At 43.3% G+C, this 22562-nt stretch overlaps 1 protein-coding gene and 1 long non-coding RNA gene across 2 annotated transcripts; both read right to left on the bottom strand.

Annotated features, from left to right (window-relative positions):
• LOC105676869 (uncharacterized) lies at positions 1–6240 on the bottom strand. Its single transcript, XR_001101449.2, has 2 exons — positions 2109–6240; positions 1–1792 (listed from the first exon to the last, which is right to left on the bottom strand). It is a non-coding gene; the product is annotated as an uncharacterized lncRNA (long non-coding RNA).
• A 922-nt stretch (positions 6241–7162) lies between these two features.
• Positions 7163–10068, bottom strand: LOC105676833 (CD151 antigen-like). The gene is made up of 6 exons (XM_067360058.1): positions 9973–10068; positions 9707–9892; positions 9329–9496; positions 9121–9213; positions 8451–8591; positions 7163–8223 (listed from the first exon to the last, which is right to left on the bottom strand). The coding sequence occupies exons 1-6, from the start codon at positions 10051–10053 to the stop codon at positions 8176–8178; spliced, it is 717 nt and encodes a 238-aa protein (XP_067216159.1). The 5' UTR covers positions 10054–10068; the 3' UTR covers positions 7163–8175.
• Positions 10069–22562: the final 12494 nt, after the last annotated feature.

The raw sequence follows: 22562 nt of genomic DNA, 5'->3' as shown, positions 1-22562 counted from the left end.
TTCATAGACATTTATATATTTCTTCCAGATGTAGTACTAGACCTATATAGTAATACGCTCAATGCGCTTAGCACATAGACTGTATTTCACAAATGTACATTATCCATAATTAAACCCAATAATTCAGTATTATTCATGAACATTATATGACACCGTCCCAAATCTCAAATAATCACTAAGTCTTAATATTATTCAAAGGGCTTACAGAATTTACTTAATATAATATTATGGTCATTAGGCACGACACCATACCAACAATCCACAATGTTCTCACATTACATCATGCTGCATGGGCGTTACATAATTACACATACATAAATTCACATATATAGCTCAGAAGAATCCGATCAATATAACTTTCCGCTATAGTTCTTAAAATAGAAGTAGTAGAGTGCAGGCTCCATTATTCGTGTAAAACTATGATAATTTTTACAATTACCTGTTATTTATTATGTGTAAGGCACAAAAAACCGTTAGCATGATGCCACGACTCCAACAAGAACATTATTTCAGAACTATTCATAAATATCTAAGGATCATTCGAGCAGATATGTGATCATACACTCAAACGCACAATAAATACAATACATTTCTTAGACATACACTTTCCATATTCTTTAACCTGATAATAATGATCTTATGCAATCCGTATATATTCTGATATTGAATACATCAATTTAGTCTATGTATATATATACTATACTAGCTTTCCTTAACTTACGTGCTATTCACTTTAATATTATAATGCTAACAGAGCAATTAGTTTACTTCCATAATCCGTGTATCAATTATAATTCAATTTAGTTTGATTGCATTCCTCCCATAAAACTCAAGAACAATTATTCTCGCCTAAATATATAACCTTAGTGACACATCTAACTCCCTATGATTTCATGTCTAATCGCTTTATTTTAATATAGAGTTCCACCAGGTAAGTTAATACTAATTTAATACTAATTTAAATCCATACAGCCCTTTTTAGGCAGTATTCAATCTGTACGCTTAGCAGTCATGTACAGAATACACCCACTTATAAAAATTTAGTGAAATTTGTCCCTCTAGAATACATTATAAGTAGTTCGCTCTTAGTAGTGCTATTTAATAACTCGCACCTAGATCACCATGATTGTGTTTTACTTCTTAAATTCACTGAAAGCTAACAAGACTTCACAAGATCGTATTATTTCCAGTAGATAAGTTGTATCAGATATATAAATACTAATTTAATTCCACATAATCCATTCAGGAGCAACATCCAATATATACGCCCAATAATGCGTATAAAGTACGACGCAGTTATATGGAATTCCAAAAAAAGATTGTTTATGCAGGATGCATCACAGCAATTTAATCGATATAAATGAACTCAATCCAATAGTTTTAAGTAACTCGCACATAACTTATTAAATTACGTCAAATTAAATCATATGTTCCAACAAGCATTAAATTAACGCATGTGCCAGATAATAAATAATGATAAATAATGGTAAATTAAAGTTATAGATTAAATTCCATATAGATTCCACGTAATTTAAATTAATAATAATTATTATACCACTTGCTGATTATCTTTTTATTAGAAAATAACCAATCCAATCGTAAGGGACCACATAAATGCCCCACTCCAAAGTACATCTACTTATTGACGGTTCGATCTCGATATTTCTGCTATATTACAACCAATGTTTCTTTAAATAGGTTTTCCATACAAGTATGATGGGAGCAACATCCATAGGATATTCCGGTTGACAGGATTCACACAAATACAGCTCCGACACCATGTCCATCTAATCTGCGAAAATATCATAGTCAGTATCTCGTATAACAATATATGAATCTGCCTCGTAGAAGCAGGCAATGCAAGAAAATACATAAGCATCAGATAGAGCCATCAATTGTAAATTAATCATATAGTTATGCATGTATGTATACATATATATGTATGTCACACAAAAGAGCATTATATCAAATAGTCAATCAAAATTATGATATTATGATATTATAACAGCAAGTACAATGGTTTCTAGCGAGGAGCAATAACGATTGTTCAATAATGATGATGCGAAATAGATATCCGAGCATGTGTCATGCGTCTCGGAAACGCATACCCATGTGCAGTAGCATCTCACACATCAGTCACTTATAGTAACTTAAACATCGATCCATTCGTCACTATCAACCTCAGAAAACAGTGTTTCCTAAAGTAATCGATAGTAAAACACTAATAAACATCTTAGCCGTCAATTTCTGCTGCCACAGAAATCCAAAACATATCATAATACACTGCACTTATATGAGCCATAAAATACAAGTGTCTAGATAAGCAACCACAGTTGCACCAAAGTCACTAGAATATGCATTTTATATCAAATCAAAATAGGATCTGTAAGAATTGAATATTAACTTTTTGAGGGCAATTAAGAAATAAAGTAAATCACTTGATAAAAAAAACTTAATATAATGTTCTAATAAAATACAATTTTATAACGTCAGGCGAGTCTATTTTACAAAGTTCTCTACAAGCTATCGTTATACCCGATACTTGCCCGAATCACAATTTCCGCGCTATTCCGGCGACAGTTTCTATCTCTATCTATCTACGCCACGCTACTTCGTGGAAGAGATTACTAATGTCCCTTTTTACGCTTCTCCAAAAATTTCCCGCGAACTCTCTCTCTCCGTCTCGTGCTCTCGGTATTCATAGGCCCCTCAAGCCTGATTCGCACTTTTGAGGCCCGTTCTCAATACTGGCGGCACCCCGTGCTGACCAATCTCTTTGCCTCTCCCTCTCTGCCTCTTACAGATCATATAATTAACTAATTAATACTACTTCACTTCTTGTCCACATATATGGGTATAGCCTAACCTCAAATTCGAGGCATATACTATCACATAAATCAATAAATTATTAATCTGTAATAGATGCCCATGACTATCACTGCAATAACTTATGGCACCTCCAATAATTATATCAAATTAAATGCCCGGTATAAGCAAATTTTCCTTGCTGGAAATTGTAACCAGACATTATACAAGTTATATATTAATCTTCAACATACAAGTAGTGTGATAGTTTATTACAAAAACTCCTTGATAATAGTAGTAATCCGTATGTTGTTAACTCGTTGTATCAATCACTTAAGTTAATTTAAACTATTATTGCAAATGCAACGGTCATCTGGAAGGAAAGGGTTAAATACAGCTGTCCAAGATATACTCTCTATGGGCTTAACCACCGCTAATTCAGTACTCTAGATGGGCGACCATGGCGTCCCATAGGCACCCACATACAGCACATCATAGCATAAGTCACTTTCATGATAAATTATAATAATAATTGCAGCAAATTTGCATGTCACCTATCTTGACTATAGGCATGTGCGCATGCGCTGGAGTAATCCACGCGTAGCACATTTATCACAATATATAATAAAATATACATATATGTGAATAAAAAAGACACAATTAGCCTCAACCATATCCAATAAAGTTAATATTTAATAATAATTCACTTCAGAGTTATATGTTCTGCGTCTGAAGACAGCAGAGCATCTTAACCTCACTTTGTGCAGCGAGTAGTTTATTTCAAAGATGTTTGATCAAAATAGTCAGATGAGAGAAAACTTCACCAAAATCAGTAGTAGTCAGCTCGCAGAACTCAGTTATGTCCTTATTTCCATCCTTGGGAGCCAAAACAGTCCAAATAAAGCGGCTTATAACAGAGCTGCACAGAGGCACGTCCGTCCTGCTCCGTAGCCACGAGAGACTCCCCGGGGGGGAGCACCCCCCTGGCCAGTTGCCCCACTGGGCTAACGAGCCTGGCCGCCCGTGCACGGAATGGAGATAAAAATCTTTCCCTAACGGTGCCGTGCCACCGGAAGTTTGAAGTCGTAGTCCCCATCTCCTACCGGCGATTGGGCAAGCCCTAAGGGAGTCGCCGGGCTCCCTGTTCCCCCATAGGAGGAACTGTGCGCTCTTAGCACCGCAGAAACACCTTTTCAGGTATTTCCACGGTGAGCCCCCTCACCACGACAAGGTGGCGCACAACGAAGAGGCGCGCGCAGACCTCATAATATCTGCATATGAAAGATCATTATTTTCATTTAGGACGGATACCACCGACGTGCGCGAAACCTTTTTTCTAAGTACGATAAGACTCTCTTTGTTTTTGGCTAACATTTCACCTATTATCTTTATTTTTCCCCGTACTATTGACACTACTGTAGTTTGCCCCGGGAGCTGTGCTGTCTTCTTTGGGTGTGGACTTACCTTCCCCAATTCTCCTCTTTCTTTTGCTCATCACTTCTACCCATTCCACCTCTTTCCCTCCAGAATCTGCGGAATTGTCTATCGTTTCCCCTTCACTTGCACTAATGAAGTTAGATGCATTACTCTTGTCGTTATTACCCTTTTGAAGACTAAATTTTTTCTTTTTTTTTTTTTTTTGTTTTCAGATCGCGCGTATGAAGCCCCAAAGTCTTCGCTACGACCCCCAGATAGGATGTTACTAACTTTGTTAATTTTTTTTATTTGATTTCTGCCTTCCGAGGTCACTATCGGACTTGGAGGCACCACAAAAATGTCCCCTTTCACTAAGATACTATTTTTGTGACTTTCACTGATCTTAGTTTTTTTCCTTTTTGTTTCAGGTACCACCAGATCCGCTCCCGCCTGGTTATCAGCTCTCGCCCCCTCTGTATACATCCCCTCTCTGAGGAGCCTCGTTTCCCGAATTAGTTGGGTCATGCCCTTACCCAGTCTGTGTAAGGAATGGACGATCGCCAGATCCAACTCAACCTTATTGTAATATTCACCTGGTGTTGCACACTCACTTTCTTTTGTAGGGTTTATGTCACTCGCAACTCTATAGTCTTTTTTCCTCCTTAGAGTTCTTCCCTCTCCCCCACTTGAGGGGAGGGCCGCAGTCGACGGCCCCGGGGCCATCTCCATCGGCGTCTCCTCACACCGAGGAAGTCCCTGTCGCTCTCACTAATATCGTAAACGTCTTTAATCGCCTCTTTTCTTACCTTTTCCAATTCTACCTCCAGCACATCCGTTTTGCACCTACTCTCCGTCGCAATTCTTTCCATCTCATAGAATTTTTCCTTCCAGTACTCTTTCATTCAAGGATGCCTTTATGGAGGCAGTCTGCTTGTCCTACGTATAACCTCTAGCATAACCATCTGGCAAATTCATCTGGCCATTAAACGATCCCTTAATATTAAGTGACCTTCTTCTAATAGATTCAACTCCATTTACCATCTCTATAATTTTCAGGTTTATCTGCGTGGCGTGTTCCAGTTCTAGGCCGACCATTTTGTCGTCTACCCTCTTCCTATTATTAAAGGAGATACGAGCGCCAAACTTCTTCTCCTTTAGGTGATCTTTGTTTCTTCTTTTTTTAGGTCCAACCGGTCTGCCCTTTCTTCCCTCAACTGCTACCGTCGGTTCCTCCATCGTCACTTCAATATCTGAATCTGTGAGCTCGATTCAGCTGTCCGAGTAAAAGGTTGAAATGGAGGGACTCACAGGCTCCGATAGCACCGCATCACAAAAGGTCGTGGCAGCGCTCGTCTCCTCCGACCTTACAGAACTTTTTTTTGTGTGGGGGGCGATAGCCCCTCCCGGGGGTGGAGAATCTTTCAAAGACACCCTCTGGCGTGCAATGTGGGTTTCTAATAAACCCACCGCCAGAGGGTAGTGTGGGATTCGTCTGGGGGTATGGTTTGCGATACCATAAACACCCCCAGACGCTTACCCACTAAACTCCACCCCCGTTGCTTGGCCTTCAGCTGCCGTTAGTGGGGGATGGCCGGGAACCGCAACGCATTACATCCGGCCATCCTCCCGGATATCGGTTGCCCGGCGCTAGACTCAAAAGTGGGGAGAACCATAGTGTTCTACCCTCACCCTCGGTCGCTCATCCGCTCCGGGCCTAGGCCCGGTGATCCTTTCTGCCGCGCCATATCCGCCCGCAGGGGATTATCCCCTAAGTCTAGGAGGTCATCGGGTCAGCCTTCCAGTTGACCCGCGGGTCCTTCCCCAACCCGTTTGTTGCCCGTTGCAGATCGGGCTCGGGGGACCCGTAACCATTTTTTGTGGCTCCACTTCCCCCGACCTAAGCGGCGAGGTGCGTATCCCCGTCGCTCGGGGGAGAGAGCCTCTCTTAGAAGCCGGGGTTGAGGGAGCCGGGACTAGCCCCTAACTCCACCCTCCTCAATCATCTTGTTATTTTTCACGGAGTTTTCTCTGGGTTTTTTATCGTGGTTTTCCTTCCACTAGGACGGTTGTCAATCAAGACTAACGAGCCCGTCCCGCCCGGATCTTTTTATAGAGTTTTTATCACCCTCGCAGCCCGTTTAAGCTCAATGCAAGCACCGGTGCTGACCAACGACTCTTACTCTTTCCGAGCTCGGAAAATATACGCCAGCTGCGCAAATGCGATGGTACAGCTATGCATGAATTAAGAAACAGAAAGGTACAAGCGTTCGGTTAATGTTGCCGAAAGCTGAGAGACAGACACGTGCGACGTCGCTTGGAACGATGTAATTTCGTGGAAAGTCAGAATCTACTCATTTATCATTCAACGAGCGAGAAAGGTCGCTGCTTTGTTTACCTTCTTTCGATCCATCGCTCGTGCACACGGAAGGTCTGAGCAAACAAGTCGCAACGAAAAAGTCGGATGTGCTGACGATGTGGGTGCTGAAGGGAAGGGGGCAACGATGGAGAATTGCGTGCGATTCGATGAGACGTTCCCGTGGAATGGCAGCGAGTCACGCCTCATCGCAAGGACATGCGTACGGCTGACGCATACTGGAGGTGAATAAACCTAAGGGGGTAGCCATTATCATACTCTTGATATACTCGCAGAAAATTACGCAGTCGAGCGAGCTCGTCAGGCGTACATTGACAAAATAAATATTACTTAATCTACTCAATTTACCGCTTATATCTGAATTTGCATTTCTTTGCTGGAAATTTTACTGTGCAAGCAAAACTTGTGGCTTTCAGAGCTTTAGCTTAAGAATTAACAAAGATAGAAATAGAATATTCTTGCTTAAAAATTTATAATTATAATAATTGTATGTAAGTTACGTTACTTGACGCGTTTTTGGATTTCACTTAATGGGCGTGAAATCCACACAAATCTGGATAAAATTTTGAGGACAATTGTACCGTCCCGGTATGCGGATTGCAACAATCGATAATCACTAGAAGAATAGAAAGGGAATTGATAGACGACGGCGATGAAGTAGTTCACTTTAGCGAGACGCCCGGATTATAACGACTCGTTGTGTTTTAATACAGCGGAGGTGCACAGTCACAAACAACAGAGGGGTGAATAAAATCCAGACAAATACACAGCGGAACCCATTAATCTGTTGTTTATAATATCATATAGAAACACACATAGTATCAACATAATTCATGAAAATGTTATAATTAAATGTTAGAATTACTACATAGAATGCATATATATAAGAAATGTTACATATCGAATACACATTACACACTTAATCTTACAATATATTCTTTATATAATTAAGCATCTTGTTATTTTTATTCGATAGAATTTATATATATAAGAAATGTTATATATCAAATACACATTACATACTTAATCTTACAATATATTCTTTATATAAGTAAGCATCTTGTTATTTTTATTCGATAGAATTTATATATATTTCTTGATGATAAATGAAGAATCGGAACTATCGTATAACTAATGGAACGTGAAGAAAAGCGATCGCTGGAAAAATTAATTTTTACACATTACTTCACTCGGTATTGATCGACAATAATTACCGAAAGGATTGACAGATACATAATATACATATGCATTTATTACGGCACATATATAAGGTACACGATACATTAACGTACTCATGACACACGCAACTAAATCGAAGATAATCTTACACGTATAAATTATATACCAAAATATAAAGAATAATGATAATCATGATACAATGTTATATTCATGTAACAAATTGGCGAGAACTGTACAATCGGATAGAGATTTGTTCGTTTATTATCACGGTGTGATCAGGTGCGCTTACAGCGACGAGTAATCGATGAAATTGCATGAAAAAATCCCCTAAGGATTTCGAAGACCCACTTCCTTCCCGTACTTTCTTACGGAGAGCAGCCTCCATCTAAGTACCCCTCCTGTCATTGGATCGTTTTGAAGAGCACGCAAGACATAATTATAGCAAAGAACTGCAAGTTAAAAAAAATCAAATCAAAATACTGCGTAACAAATAAAAAATATCTATTTAAACGCAAAGATGTAAAAACGCTAGTCACAGAAACGATTTTTTGAAAAGAAAAAGTATTTGTGCATTTTATAATTCAATTCTAGAAGGAATATTTGCTAGATATTTTCTAACGCTGATGCTTCCTCTTAGATTTCAAGAGATTCATAAAAATGCAAACTGCACCCTTACCATCATGCATCCGAGTCCAAGACTAGCGCCGCCTATAAACTTTGAGTGCACGTGCAGGTTGTAATTAGTTCCGTTGATGCAACCCTCCACGTAAGCGTTCGAAGGATTCATCGTGTCCGAGCCGCTGTTGCAGTTAAATCGCTGCAAGCAGATAGACGGCCATGAGAAACACGGCTCGCGAGAAAGCCGATCGGCGGAGTGAAAGCGTGAGAGGACAAGACAAGGCGGTTAGGACTCGGGGCCGATTAAGTAATTGCGGCCAAATTGATGGTCTTCGGCGTTGCCGAAGGAAATTGGCGGATCGTGAACGTTTCGGAATCGCGACGACATCACTCAAACCGCGAACAATTATTCGCGCCGATTTGCGAATCGCCACTCGGACTCATGGATCCCGAAAACTCTCGGTCTGCCGATTTTACCGCACAAGTCCCGCTTTTGCACAAAGGTCAAGCGGAATTCTACTTCTAGATATTAAGATTCGATTTGACAGAACTCGGCGAGAGTCATTAAGCAACGGAGAGACATCGTAATCGTTGCCGTATGTGCAAACGCGTATTACAGTATGAAATGCACGTACGTAGTGCATTGCCGTCATTACTTGCGCGGACGCGCAGCCGACTATTTCATCAAGCTACGCACAGCCGCGTTGAGAAAGATAATTGATTTTTACCTGGCCAGGTAGAATTTCTCGGCAACAGCTCTCGGGCACGTTAAGACCATACTTTCCCCAATTCCTCCAGCTGTCAACGCCGCAACAGTGGTGCTAAAAGATTCAGAGTTAAATTAGCTACGGAAAATTTTGAATCATAATTGGATTCGACGCAGCGGCAAAAAACATACTCGATGTAAGATGATAAAATTTTCCGGAAATTACTCACCGTTGATTGCGTGATGTCCCAGGCGTCCCGAATGGACTTGTAACTATCGTAAGATCGGATGGAACTCTTCATCTCTTTGTCGACGTTCAGCAACTTTTCGCGGAAAACGTATCCGAGAACGCCGCCAATGATCATGGTGACGAACAGCAGAAGCATGACTATGAAGTACTGAAAAAGACGGGTCGAATTAATGAGTTTTCGAAGCTTCGAGAGTGAATAAAAAACTGCGTAAATAAATAATTAAATTTTCTTTTCGATTAATTTGTTTCTGTGAGATTAATTCACAGTTTTTTCCGGCATCAATTCAATGCAAAGTTTACCGAACAACATGATGCTGAGGTATCGATTATCGGATGGAAGTGAATGCTTGATACTCACTGTCAGAATCATACACTTGACTTCACGCGATGCACCGATGCATCCGAAGAAGGCTATAAACGCCACAACGATCCCGCCAACCAGACGTAAACCGGTTAGTAGATCGTTCCCCACGAGTTCACCTATCGCTGGTATTTTGTCATCTAGGGCCAATGCGGCTAAGGCCGTTATGTCAGCCCCTCCAATCTAGAGTGCAGATTAATATTTAATTTCCATGTATGCATTATTGTATAAATATATTGCATTTTTAATAAGGTATAACTTACGAAGATAATCAAGTTCATGAGCAATAAGCCATATTTCATGAATTGGCCGCAAAACTCTATCTCCGCTTCGTATTTTGACATCTCTCCTTTATCGATTATATATGTATATCGTTACTACGGTGTATCTCAATGTTTGGAATTGGAGGCTTGATTATCTATGGAGAGGAAATCCTTATGTGTACACTACCGATGAAGGCTTAGTTCTTGTAAATGTGCTGCGTGCAGGGGAGGCCTCCTATTTCAATTAACTATATATTAAGAAGTTAAATTATTAAGTCTAGATATCGTTATTATGGGTTTTACTTTCTATAGAGTATTTAGCATAATTAGAAATTGACTATTTACAGTGATCATTGATATTGTGTCTAATAAACGTATATTAATTGTTGCACTGATTTATAATTATCGAATTTCTAAGTGATATGAAGTTATTAGGTTTAATCATTACAAGTGCAACAATTACTATTAAGAGGCCTTAGTTTAATAAATAATTGTCTGATTATGTTTTTGTTACTTGTGTCAGAATCATCAGTATTTGATGAAATGTGTAAGAACAATACGAAGAAGATTATATTTTATGATATATATGGAATAATATATGTTAAAATTTTATGTGTATGGTGTGGATTATGTAAGATGCGTGCTTTATACATATTATTGGACTTATTGTTTTTGTTCTGATTATTAATAAGTTAGACTCTGATATTGACATTTCTGATAGACTCTTATTATTGATGTATAAGTTAGGAGAAATAATTTATTGACATTGATATGTACAACATTTGTATATGAATGATGAGTTTGTTCATAGAGTAATGATTAGTTATATACAAAAATAGTGATATTGATATTATTCCTTTTAAGTAGTTATGAATAGTGATCTAATTATAGAAAATATGTATATACAGTTGTAATTTTATAACATTGAAAGACTTACTATAAGATCTAGTGTAGTTTGTGTATGATCTAAACGTTAAGTCAAATATGTGGATTGTATTGGTGAAATTATATGGGTGAGAGTAAACGTATTGCTGAAGAGACACCTTCAAGATTATTTTGCCTTATTTTAGTGTCACCAACTGATATTATACATCATATATGCTGATGGGAAGAAGGATATTGGGGTATTCTATATATACTGCCTCTTGATATGAATTAACTTTATTGAGATGAATATGTACAAAGATAAATAAAACAATAGAACAATTTAAAATTGATGGCCGATAGATACATGGATTATCTCTTCTCATCTATTTGACTAACTGGATAGTTTTTTGTCGTGAACCAATCGTCTTCTGAAACAAAAGAAATTAATTAATTAATTAAATAACTCATAATTAAATGACCTTCTTTATACAGGGTCATCGAAAAGTATCGGACCCCCCTAATATCTTCAGTTAGAATGCATTTTGGAGAAAATGTCCAATAGCAAAGCCATTGCCATGTCCATAGCTCCGCCATTCTTAATTAGAGCAAAGAAGAATTAATCAGGTAAGTGATAGGAAATTGATCTAAATAATTAAGTAGAGAAAAATATTAATTATTAAGTGTTCGTCCAACTATTGATTTGTTTATTTCAACCAGCACTAGCAAAAAGCTCGTTAAACAACTGAAAATCTAATAGATCAATTAATAATATTTACGAAAAATTTATGGGCTATTGGAAACAAAATGAAGATGTTTGGAACAATCAATTAAAACGCAATGGCTTCTTTTGTTACAGAAAAAATTTTTGGGGCTGTTTGTTTTCGTCCACGAGGTGACAGCTGCTTGCTAAAAAGGCGTGATGTCCGAAGGCGTTAGCGGGAATCTGCCCGAAAGCGTTGCGGGGCCGATCTTTATTCTCTCACTCTCGCAGGCACCAATGTACGAGCTCTTGAGCAAACAATACAGATCACTGAGGCATTCTCTGATGAGGCAACATTTTAACTGAATAGAAATGTAAATAGACACAATTGTAGATACTGGAGTGACGTTAATCCTCACTGGAAAAGAGACAATCATACCCAATATCCACAAAAAGTTAACGTATGGGCTGGTATTCTTAATGGTAGACCAGTTGGCCCTTTCTTCATTGAAGGCAATTTGACAGCACAGGTATACACAGTCATGTTTCGCGAACAAATTGTTCCAGCTATTCAAGACATAGCTGGTGAAAATATGGATGAAATTTATTTCCAACAGGATGAAGCTCCACCTCATTATGGTGTTATTGTGCGTCAATATTTAAATGAGGTTTTTCAGGACAGGTGGATAGGGCGAAGGGGTCATATTGAGTGGCCACCTCGGTCTCCGGACTTGAATCCACTTGACTTTTTTTTGTGGGGTTACTTGAAAAGTAAAGTTTATGCCACCAAGCCTCAAGATTTAGATGATTTAAGAGGGAGAATAACTCGAAAGATAGAACTAATACCGCCGGAAACGTACCGGATTGCGGTTTCAGCTGTTTATAACAGATTGGCACATTGCCAGGCTGTTAAAGGGCAACAATTTGAACATTTGTTGTGAATTGTTTGGTACAATTAAATATTTTGCCCAAGCTGATCAATTGGAATGAAATTCGCCTTAACTGGCCGGACCCACACGCCACTCTTGCCTTAACTGGCCGGAATCACACGCCACTTAACAAATTGTTTACTTAGTGTTTTGGAAAGCTCTCGAGATAAGCTATAAGAATATGCAATAAAATGTAGAGGGTTTCATTTAAAAAAATAAGGTTGACCTTGAAATGACCTTGAAGGACATGGTCAAGGTCAAAGTCAAGGTCATCATCTTACTCCCCGCTTGAAACCATACAACTTTGCTATTGGACATTTTCTCCAAAATGCATTCTAACTGAAGATATTAGGGGGATCCGATACTTTTCGATGACCCTGTATAACAATTTAGACAAGTGTGCATATTGAATAATTACTCCATCATTGACTACATAATAAATGTGATGATTTCATTAATGATCTAATATCTTATAAAATAATTGTGGCATGTTAAGCTAAATTTAAGTAAAATTACTGTGTGAGTGACAATGTGAATTGATTTTGTAATGAATATACAATATTTTGACTCTGATTTATCTTGATTATACTATACACAGACACATGGTTGTGAACTTAATAAACTTTACGTGTATGTTTTGTGAATTTTCCTTTGCATTAGAAATATTAAATATAGTTTCTTGTAGATTCCCACTATATTAAGGGAATAGGACAGCTACTTGGAGCAAAAAAATTATACTGCCCGACAAGAGATGGTCACTCTTGATTAACAAAACCGACATTGACATTATGAACATGAGCTCAGATAATGATAATAACGTTCCGGCGTCGGATACCGGAAACCGGCACGTGGGGGGTACTGTCCCTGTCCCCCACGGGTCGTCAACCTGTGAAGGGCTGGCTTCTCCGTTGGCGACGAGCGGAGGATCCAAACTGGCTATCGTCTGCAATAAGATATTAGATGGCGAAATTACTGTTCTCCTGAAAAGGAAAGACTCTAATAGGAAAGAGGCAGATAAGTGTGAGGTCTCGATCGAAAAATTACCAAATGAGACAATGGAGACGGAGAAGCTTGACTCTTCTTTGTCGGCACTGCTCCTGGCGGCAATGGAGCCTGCTGTGGACCTGGTGGAGTACGGACCTCTCATTGTGCTCTCGGATAGTGAGAAGAATGACGGGAGGACCCGCGGCTCCTCCCAGAGCTTTACTGACAGGGCAGGGGCCGGCTGCGGCCCTAAAAAAAGAAACTCGAAGCGAAGGAGAATCAAGTCGTCGCCGGAGGTGGAGGGTGACGAGGATGAGGAGGAGGAATTTGCAATGGGGCATAAAACGTACTTTACAATGGACAATAAAAAAGCCATACAGAGGATGACAGCCAATCTCCATCTGGATAGTGCGCCTGACATTGATTTCCAGGTTGGAGAACACCTGGATTTGATGCAAAAAATCAGGCACAGGACGACACACATGAATGGTGCAGACAAAGGAAGACTAAAAGTACTTATAGAAGCGGTTAAACGGTCCTCGAAGGCCCTATCCATCCGAGCAGCGGTGGCAGGAAATCCAGAATTTTGGAAGGAAAAATTTTTCAACTTGGAAAAAGATATGGCTAAACTAAAATGCAAAAACATAGCCATGGAGAAACAGGTGGGCATATTAAAAAAACAATTATTGAATATGAACGCACTCGAATTTCTAGCGGTGACTTATGAGGACGCGTGTGTGGATGCATCCCTGCCGCACGGAATAACCCTGGAAAAGGGGGGGAGGAACCCCCTTTTAATCCTTGGATCTGAAGTGGATGAAAGCCCCTCGGAGACACTTGGTGCTCGAACGCTTGCTGAAAAAGCCAGACACATTAGCATCAGCAATCGCGATATGGAAGTGGTGGACATTTTAAAGTTGGCAGTGAGTGTACGCGATAAGGTGGACATAAATGTGGCGGTTATAAACTCATTGGATTGCCTTAACATGGGAATGACCCAATTATCCCCCTTATCCAGGAAATCAGGCACATTAGAGAGGGAGAGCATCTCTCCACGCCAACGGGGACCTGCCCTCTTCTGGGGAGATGGAGTGATGCAACTGTTGGCCGTAGAAACACTGAAAAGGTGAGTGATAAAAATAGGGCGGAGAATCAAAGAAAAGACAAACATAATAAAAACTATGAGGTGGCGGCCCCTCGGGCATGAATACGTATGTTAAGAAAAAGACTACTGAAAGTGGCAGAGGCGAAGGAATCTCCTCGGATGAAGCAGATGATGGCAGTTCTTCGGAGAACTCCTTCTCAGTAAGAATAAATGCAAAAAAACAAGAGGAAAAATAAAAATAAAAACAAAAAGTTAGGGGGAGAATTGGTTAATAATAAATTAAATTTGAAGACTGAAAACAGCAGTAACTCTAATGTTTATTTTAATGATAAAGACACTAAAGACTATGGAAAACTGGACTTATCTAGCTTGACCGAGATCTTTGAAAACCTTGTTGAGGTTATAAAACCTGGAGAAGATAGCGTTGTTGAAGGCAGGCAACCGGATCTGTGGTCCAGGGTGGTGAGGAGAAAAATTAAGGCCAAAAAATTATTAATTAATTTAACGCAAATAAATTTCTTTATATTAACAGATTAATACAACATATATGTATTTTTATTATTATAGATACTTATAAAAATTTTATTATTATACTTATATACCTATTATATTTATTATACTTAATTTTTATTATAGATACTTATAAAATTTTATAATCACAATGTTGCCGCATATTTAATGATCTCTAATATATATCCTATCATATTTGTTGTAAAGAATTATTTTAAGATTTCAACAGAAACAATTCAATAATATTTTATTAGCAAATATTTGAAAATTGTTAACACTTTGTAAATTTTATCATATAAATATTTACATTTGCAATGTTGAAACATATATTACAATTTCATTATTTGAGTTTGTATCATAATAAATTTGTGTATGATGCTTTTTATATTATCCTAGAATTGTACTTACATTTATGAATTTCAGTTACAATTTCTTGACAATTTTTGAGGTTTTCGCAATTAAATATAAAAAATAAATTTCTTTATAGTATTTCTTTTGTAAATAATGCATATAAACAGTAAATATTATTTTAAAACTAATTTTTAAATATGTATTATTTTTTCTTTTATTTTACTACTTTACAAATGATGTTTTTTGTGTATATCCCAAATTATATTTTATTTTCATTGATATTACAGTCTAAATACGAGTACAAAGCAATTTGTATTACAAATGCATCTGTTGCAGCAATATTTAACATTATAAACGTTAAATATCTAGCGCTATAATTTGCAATATATGTAATTTATAGCGCCTTTCTAATTTACTTTTCAATTTTTATTACGCAATTTCCAGTGCTATCAATATTTTACAAAATAAAAGTATTTTTTCGATAAAAACTCAAAACATTTCTATATTAAAAAAGCGAAAGAAAAAACACTAAAGCGTGCGAGAGAGACAACTACTGTTTGACGATGAGATCATCATTGCCCCTCTTGCTGCTCGCCCCGCTCAGCATTTGCCCCTCTTGCCGCTCGCCCCGCTCAGCATGTGCCCCTCTTGCCGCTCGTCCCTTTTTGCGCATGAGATAACCTTCTCTCTATAGATCTTGGGGTGCCACAGGGTTCGGCTCTCGGGTTGACTCTATGGAACATAGGCTACAATAGTGTGCTAAATTATAAATTGCCTGAGCGATGTTGGTCTATCGGATACGCCGATGATACAATTGTGGTCGCGTCGAGGGTGGACATTGAGGAGGCCGTCTATACCGCAAATCTTGCAACGCTGGGTATTGTAAGAGAGATAGAGAAACTAGGACTAGAGATTTCTCCTCTGAAGACACAAGTAATCGGTTTCCCCTCTAAAGTCTTTGGAAAACACAATATAAAGATGGTCTTTATTAAAAATATAGGAATTTCTATGTCAAGTAGCGTGAAATATCTAGAGTTTTTCATAGATGGGGATTGGAGCTTTACAGAGCACTTTGCAGACATCTGAAAAAATAGAACAAACAATAAAATACTGGTATAGCATAATGCCAAACTGCAGAGGACCGAATGAAAAGAGGAGAAAGCTCTACCTAAATGTAGTACTATCGATAGTACTATACGGAGCCCCGATATGGCACGCTGCCTTTAATAGAAATTGCCGGGCAAAAGCCCTAGTAACGCGGGTTATGCGTAGAATAGCGCAAAGGGTCTGCTGCGCGTACCGCAGTGTCATATCTGGCGGTTATGTTGCTCTTGAGTACGCCGCCGGTCGAGATAACGGCCAATAGGCTAGCTGGGGTATACGGTAGATCTAGGGAAATTAATAATAAATCTAAGAGAGAACTTCTCCCTGGCGACGAAAAAACCATTATTAAGGAAGCAAAAAAGGCCGCAATGCGTGATTGGATGGATTATTTGGCGACCCTGTCGCGCAATCACTCGGGCAGACGAATTTATGGTGCGCTTGGAGAAGTCATAGATGAATGGACAAACAGGAAGCATGGTATGCTGACCATTCACATCACTCAGATGTTGACCAATCATGGATGTTTTAGCGGTTTTCTTTTTGACATACAAAAAAGCATAACTAATATATGCTTCCACTGCTCATCGGCAGTGGACGATGCGCAGCACACTTTAGAGCGGTGTCCCGCATGGGAGTCCGAAAGGGAAGATCTGAGTGGTGTGATTGGTCGGAATCTATCTCTCTTTCGGGTAATTCGGAAAATCTTAGATAGCCCAATAAAGTGGAAGGCTTTTGCCACCTTTTGTAGAAAGGTGCTGACGAAGAAAGAGGTAGCCGAAAGAGAGGCAGAGAGAAATGGGCCTAGCGAATGAGGCTGCCATCTTAGAATTGATAAATAACTAAATAAAAAAGGCTGTACACGCATGCGTACACGTCATGCCCATTCGTTCTAGTATTGTCGAAAGAACACTATTATTATTACTAGTTGATTAGCTTTCAGGTTTAGATTAAAATAGACTAAGAAAAATATTGATCTGTGTTATATATGTTTTTAGCTATTTGATATAGGATGCACTTGTTGCATCATAGCTGTGCTTCCCGAACGAAAAGAGTGGGAAAGCCTTAATATAGGACCCCCCTGAGAGGGGACAGAGTTATGCTCTTAGGAGTAATCCTGTCCTCTTCTCGCATGGGGTTAGGACGGACAAGAGGTGAGTTTTTTTAGTTGGTAGGCGACCTGGGTGGGATCCTGTGGATTATGAAGTCCGGCCGACACGCGATGCGCCAGTGGGTCCGGACAGTTGGGGGTGGTAAGGGGGGAGGGGGGCGGGAATTCACAGACTTCCCTCCCTCCACTTTCCTGGTTTGGCTGAGGCCGGGGAGCATGCGCTGTCGGTCCGGTTCACGAGTCTGGGGAATTTCAGTCCGGGTCGAATCCAACTACACCCGGTAGTACGGGTCATCGGGCGTCTTTTGAAGATTTTTCTCATCTCCGTAAACAAAAAAAAAAAAAAAAGGTAGACCCGGAGTATTGTGCTAGCTCAGTCGGTGTTTCCACTCCCTGAGCGCCCACCTTCGGGCCCTGGCCTTCTCTTTCTCCACTTCCCTGGAGATGTTATCGGGGGAAATGTCACTCCGTTCGACCTCAATCGCGCACCGATACGCTTCGGCACGCAAAGCAGCGACTAGGTCGAACGGGAGCACCTTCGCCAGGGTCGTGACCGCCACGAACGACACCGTCCGGTAACAACGGGCGACTCTGATGGCCATACGCCTATCTGCCTTCTTAACTAAGGCCATGGCGCGTTTGCTGGCCACCAGGTCGTTTGCCCAAATCAGTGCCCCATAAAGGGACACCGACCGGACGGTGTTCGTGTATAAGTGCCTAACTTTGGTACCGACGAGGTTGGGCAAGAGGCGATACAACGCGTTCGCCATCTTGTCCACTCTGAGACCGAGAGCATCGAAATGCTGTGTAAACTCCCAGAGTCCATCCAGGGTGAGGCCAAGATACTTTATCTTGGACCCTACAGGGATACGGGACCCTCCGACGTTTATGTATGTCGGGGGTGGTCTCCCTCCTGTCTTCTTATGGAAGAACAGGGCCTCCGTTTTCTGAGGAGCCACCTGTAATCCCGGGCCCCGTGTAACGCGCACCACGCTAGCCACGGCTGCGGTTGCAACAGCCGCGGCCTCTCTCCAATCCTCCCCCCGAGCCATGACTAAAGTGTCGTCGGCATAGCAGACGACGTCACAGCCCGGAGGAAGGGCCGCCCAAAGCACCACGTCGTACCCGAGATTCCACAGTGTTGGGCCCAAAACAGACCCCTGTGGAACCCCGCAATACATCAGCTTCTCGCACACCGTACCCGTTCCATCCGTATATGCGAATGTTCTGCCCCGGAGGTAATCCCACAGAACTGCCCGAAGGTAGGGGGGCAGCTGGAAATGATAAAATGCTGCCCCCAAACAGTCCCAGGGGAGGGAGTTGAAGGCATTCACAATGTCCAGTGACACCGCTACTGCCACCTTCCCCCCTCCAGGACGGCCCCCGAGAAAGAACGCACGTGACGTATTGCACCCACAGTGCCGCACCCCTCCTAAAAGCCGTACTATTTATCACTTAGAGTGGAACCATCCCGAAACAGGTGCTGAACAAGGCGTCCGACGATGATACGCTCATAGAGCTTACCTGCTTCGTCCAGCAAGCATATAGGCCGGTATGCGGAGGGTTGCTCCGGCGGCTTGCCATCTTTGTGGAGGAGGATCAAATTAGCCTTCCTCCACCGCGAGGGAAAAGTGCCGGACCTAAGGCAGGCGATAAAAAGCCGCCCCAGCCGGTCACTTAGCACCCTTGCCTCCAGGGCCCATGCCCTGCCGGAAATTCCGTCGGGTCCAGGCGCCTTGGCCGCACCGCCAAGCCTGGCCCGCACTGCGGACATCTCTGCTGAGACTGCCGGCTCCTTGGGAGACGTCTCCCCATCTGTAGGAGGAGGGATGTTGGTCCCTCCCACTGAAAACAACGTGTTGACGATGTTCCCGGGGAGTTCCGGCTTCAGTCTCTCCGCAGTGGGAGGCGCCCTTGGTCTCAGCTTCCTGAGCACTATCTTAAAAGGTCGCCTCCACGGATCCCGGTCCAGGGTAGAGGTAAGATCTTCCCACGCCCTGGCCTTCGCTGTTCCAATGGCGGCTCGGAGGGCGTTTCGCGCAGCACAAAACCCCTCCAGAGCTATAGCCGTTCTGGCGTAATCCCCCTTTCTGCGCGTACGCAGGAATGTGCGTCTGGCGGCCGAGGAAAGACGCCTAAGCTCGGCGATCTCCTCGGTCCACCAGTGCATAGCCTTACTGGGGGACCATGTAGATCGTGGCATAAACGCCTCACACGCGTCTTCAACCATGCTCACGACCCTCGTGGCTTCTTCCTCCAAATCCACGGCCTGGCCGGATGCCCTCGGCCAGGATTCCGCCAGAACGACCGCTATCAGGACGTCCTCCTCTATTTTTCGGAGGACCCATCCTCTACGGGTGCTACCCCGGCGACGGCCGAGCTGTCCGGTAGGGGTGGTCTAGGCCTCGATCACAATATACCTGTGATCAGACCCCGAGTCGAGGTCTTCTTCCACCCACCAACCCTGCGCGCAGCCGACGGAGAAGCCCACGTGAGATCCACGATGGACTCCCCCCGGGTACGCACGCAGGTGCTCCTCGAGCCTGTGTTTAACAAGCACAGGCCGAGTGCCGCCGCTTAATCCACCATCTCCCCTCTCTCCCGTAGGTTCGCGGGGAATTCCATAGCGTCGACTACGCGTTGAAATCCCCCGCGATTATAGTGGGCCGGGGGAGGCATCTGCGAATGCAGTCCCCCAGCCCCGACAGGAAGGTCTTAAAGGAGGGGAGTTTTCACCTCGGTGGGGCATAACACCCGAAGACACACCAGTCCCTGCACTCGACCGCCACGTAACCAAACCCGGCTCCAAGCTTGGAGCACGGGGGGGAGTTTGCGGTGGGCCGCCAAAAAATGGCGACCCCCTCCCCAGTGGGGTCCGTAAACCAATTGGGGTGATCCTCTGGGATCCTGTAAGGCCCTGAGGTCATCCCCAATTCGAACCTACCCTCCGCTATGGTCTGATGGAATAAATCCTGTGCCATGGCGGAGTGATTTGTATTCGCCTGGAGGATCCTTAGAGGTGAAAAAACCCTATTCGGAATCCCCCAAGTCTATGACCTCATCGGCCTTGGCTGTAGGTGTGTGTTTACCCTTTCCCCCACACCGCCCCACAAAATCCCTCCTGGGCCTCTCCTTTGGTTTGGTCCATATGGTTTTGTCGTCATCCGACGTCCTCGCATCTGACTTACGGGCGGGCGTAGGGGTCGAAGCCACGCCCGGTGTTCCCTCCTCCTCTTTTACTGCAACTGCAGGAGCGGACGCGGGGGCCAAAGCCGCGCCCGCTGGTCCTGCCTCCTCTTCTATCAAACCTGCGGTGTCAAGCACGGCGGCCAATGCCGCGCTCGGTGGTCTCGCCTCCTCCACCTCCATCGCAACAGGAACGGGCGTGGGGGCCAAGGCCGCGCCTGTCTTCTCCTTTTTCTTCGTCACCTCCTTCTTCTTGTGTGACTTCGGAGTGGGCACGGGGGCTGAGGCCGTGCCCACAGTAACGCCTCTTCTCGTACGCCCCTTAGGCCTAGGGGCCTTGCAGGCGGGGTCCCCCACTCTGTGGATGTGGAGGAGCTCCTTATCCCTGCATACAGGGTAGCTCGCAGGGGCCGCACAATCTCGTGCGACATGCCCCGTCGAACCGCACCTGTAGCAGGCGTCACTTCTATCTGTCGGGCCCGTTCAGTTAGCACGCACGTGGCCCTTCTCCAGACACCTATAACACTGTAAGGGCCTCTCTTCTAACAGAGAGGCCTTTACCTTTGCCCATCCTACCTGGATACGACCCCCCTCTGCGACCTTAATTGCCGCATTGAGGGGGTACCGCACCCAGGCCATACCCATGCCGTTTCCACCGGGGGAGGGTCGGATGGGTCTTACCCTGACCAGTGAGGGAGGGCATCCCCCCACCTCGGCCACGGACTCCACGACCTCACTCGGGTCTATCGACTCGTCAAGGTCGCGGATCCGTAACTCCCCCATTTTGGTTGGCCTCGCCACTCTGACGCCTTCCCGCCCTTGAAAGACATTTCTAAGGGCCTCGGCCATGGCGTCGGCTTTTTTACCGCTCTCTGGCCCAGGAGGGTGGCACCCGTCCTGGCTTTCCCGCTCTTTAGATCACCAATCCCTAGGTCCTTAGGGTCGATCTTGCCCCTCGCCTCCCTCATAACCCGGTTGTACTCCCCCGGCGGACACGTTATCGCCACCGTCTTAAGGAGTCTCCGGGTCCTCAGGGGATTGGAGGGGGCGGATTTGGCCGAGCCCTTCCCCTTATCCTGCAGCCCCATGGTGGGCTGCATCTTGGCCGCCTGCGCCATTCTTGCCCTTTCTCTCCTCCCCACCACCTTTGCTCAAGTTGGGGTGACGGGAGGGGAAGCTTGCGCGCTCTTTTGCTCTGCCGCTGTGGGGGGGGGAGGTCCCCCTCCTCGTGCGGCCAACGACTTTGCGGAGACCGCGGCTGGTTCTCCCCCAGCCCGACGTGGACGTGGGGTTCCCTTAGAGGGGGGTGGCGGAAGGAGGGAGAACGGCTTTAGCCCTTTTTCTCCTCTTGCCCCTCTCCCTACCCTCCCTCTGAGGGTGGAGTTCCTTCCTTGCTGTTGTGACTGGGGATGGGATCAGCCCCAGCTTTACCAAAATTGCCGGGATAAGCTCCTTCAGCAATCCCGGCAACTTTCTCAAAATTTCTTCCCCCCAGTTGTGGGGGAGAGGGGCATTTCCCCTTCCTTCCTTGGATTGCCCCGCCACCCGGTCCCACGCGGGCGGTCGAGAGGATCCCTTCTCCTTCCCCTTCTCGGCCACTCCTCTTCAAGCCCAATGCTGGGCTGAGTAGAGGCGGACTAGTAGCTGGAGTAGGGGCAGGAGGAGAAGGGGGCGGTATCCTCCTTCTCAGCTCCTCCATCTCCTCTTTTAGTCTCCTATTCTTCGTTCGGAAGTTATCCACCTCCT

This window comes from Linepithema humile, chromosome 8, assembly GCF_040581485.1.
Source record: "Linepithema humile isolate Giens D197 chromosome 8, Lhum_UNIL_v1.0, whole genome shotgun sequence".
NCBI lineage: Eukaryota > Metazoa > Arthropoda > Insecta > Hymenoptera > Formicidae > Linepithema > Linepithema humile.
This window is presented reverse-complemented; position numbering and strand designations above follow the sequence as displayed.

Excerpts from the sequence above, each read along its gene's own strand:
- LOC105676833 (XM_067360058.1), bottom strand. The coding sequence starts at position 10,053 with ATGTCAAAATACGAAGCGGAGATAGAGTTTTGCGGCCAATTCATGAAA. Across the intron at positions 9,893-9,972 it reads TCATGAACTTGATTATCTTC|ATTGGAGGGGCTGACATAAC; the intron begins GTAAGTTATACC and ends TCTGCACTCTAG. Across the intron at positions 8,592-9,120 it reads GAGAAATTCTACCTGGCCAG|CGATTTAACTGCAACAGCGG; the intron begins GTAAAAATCAAT and ends ATCTGCTTGCAG.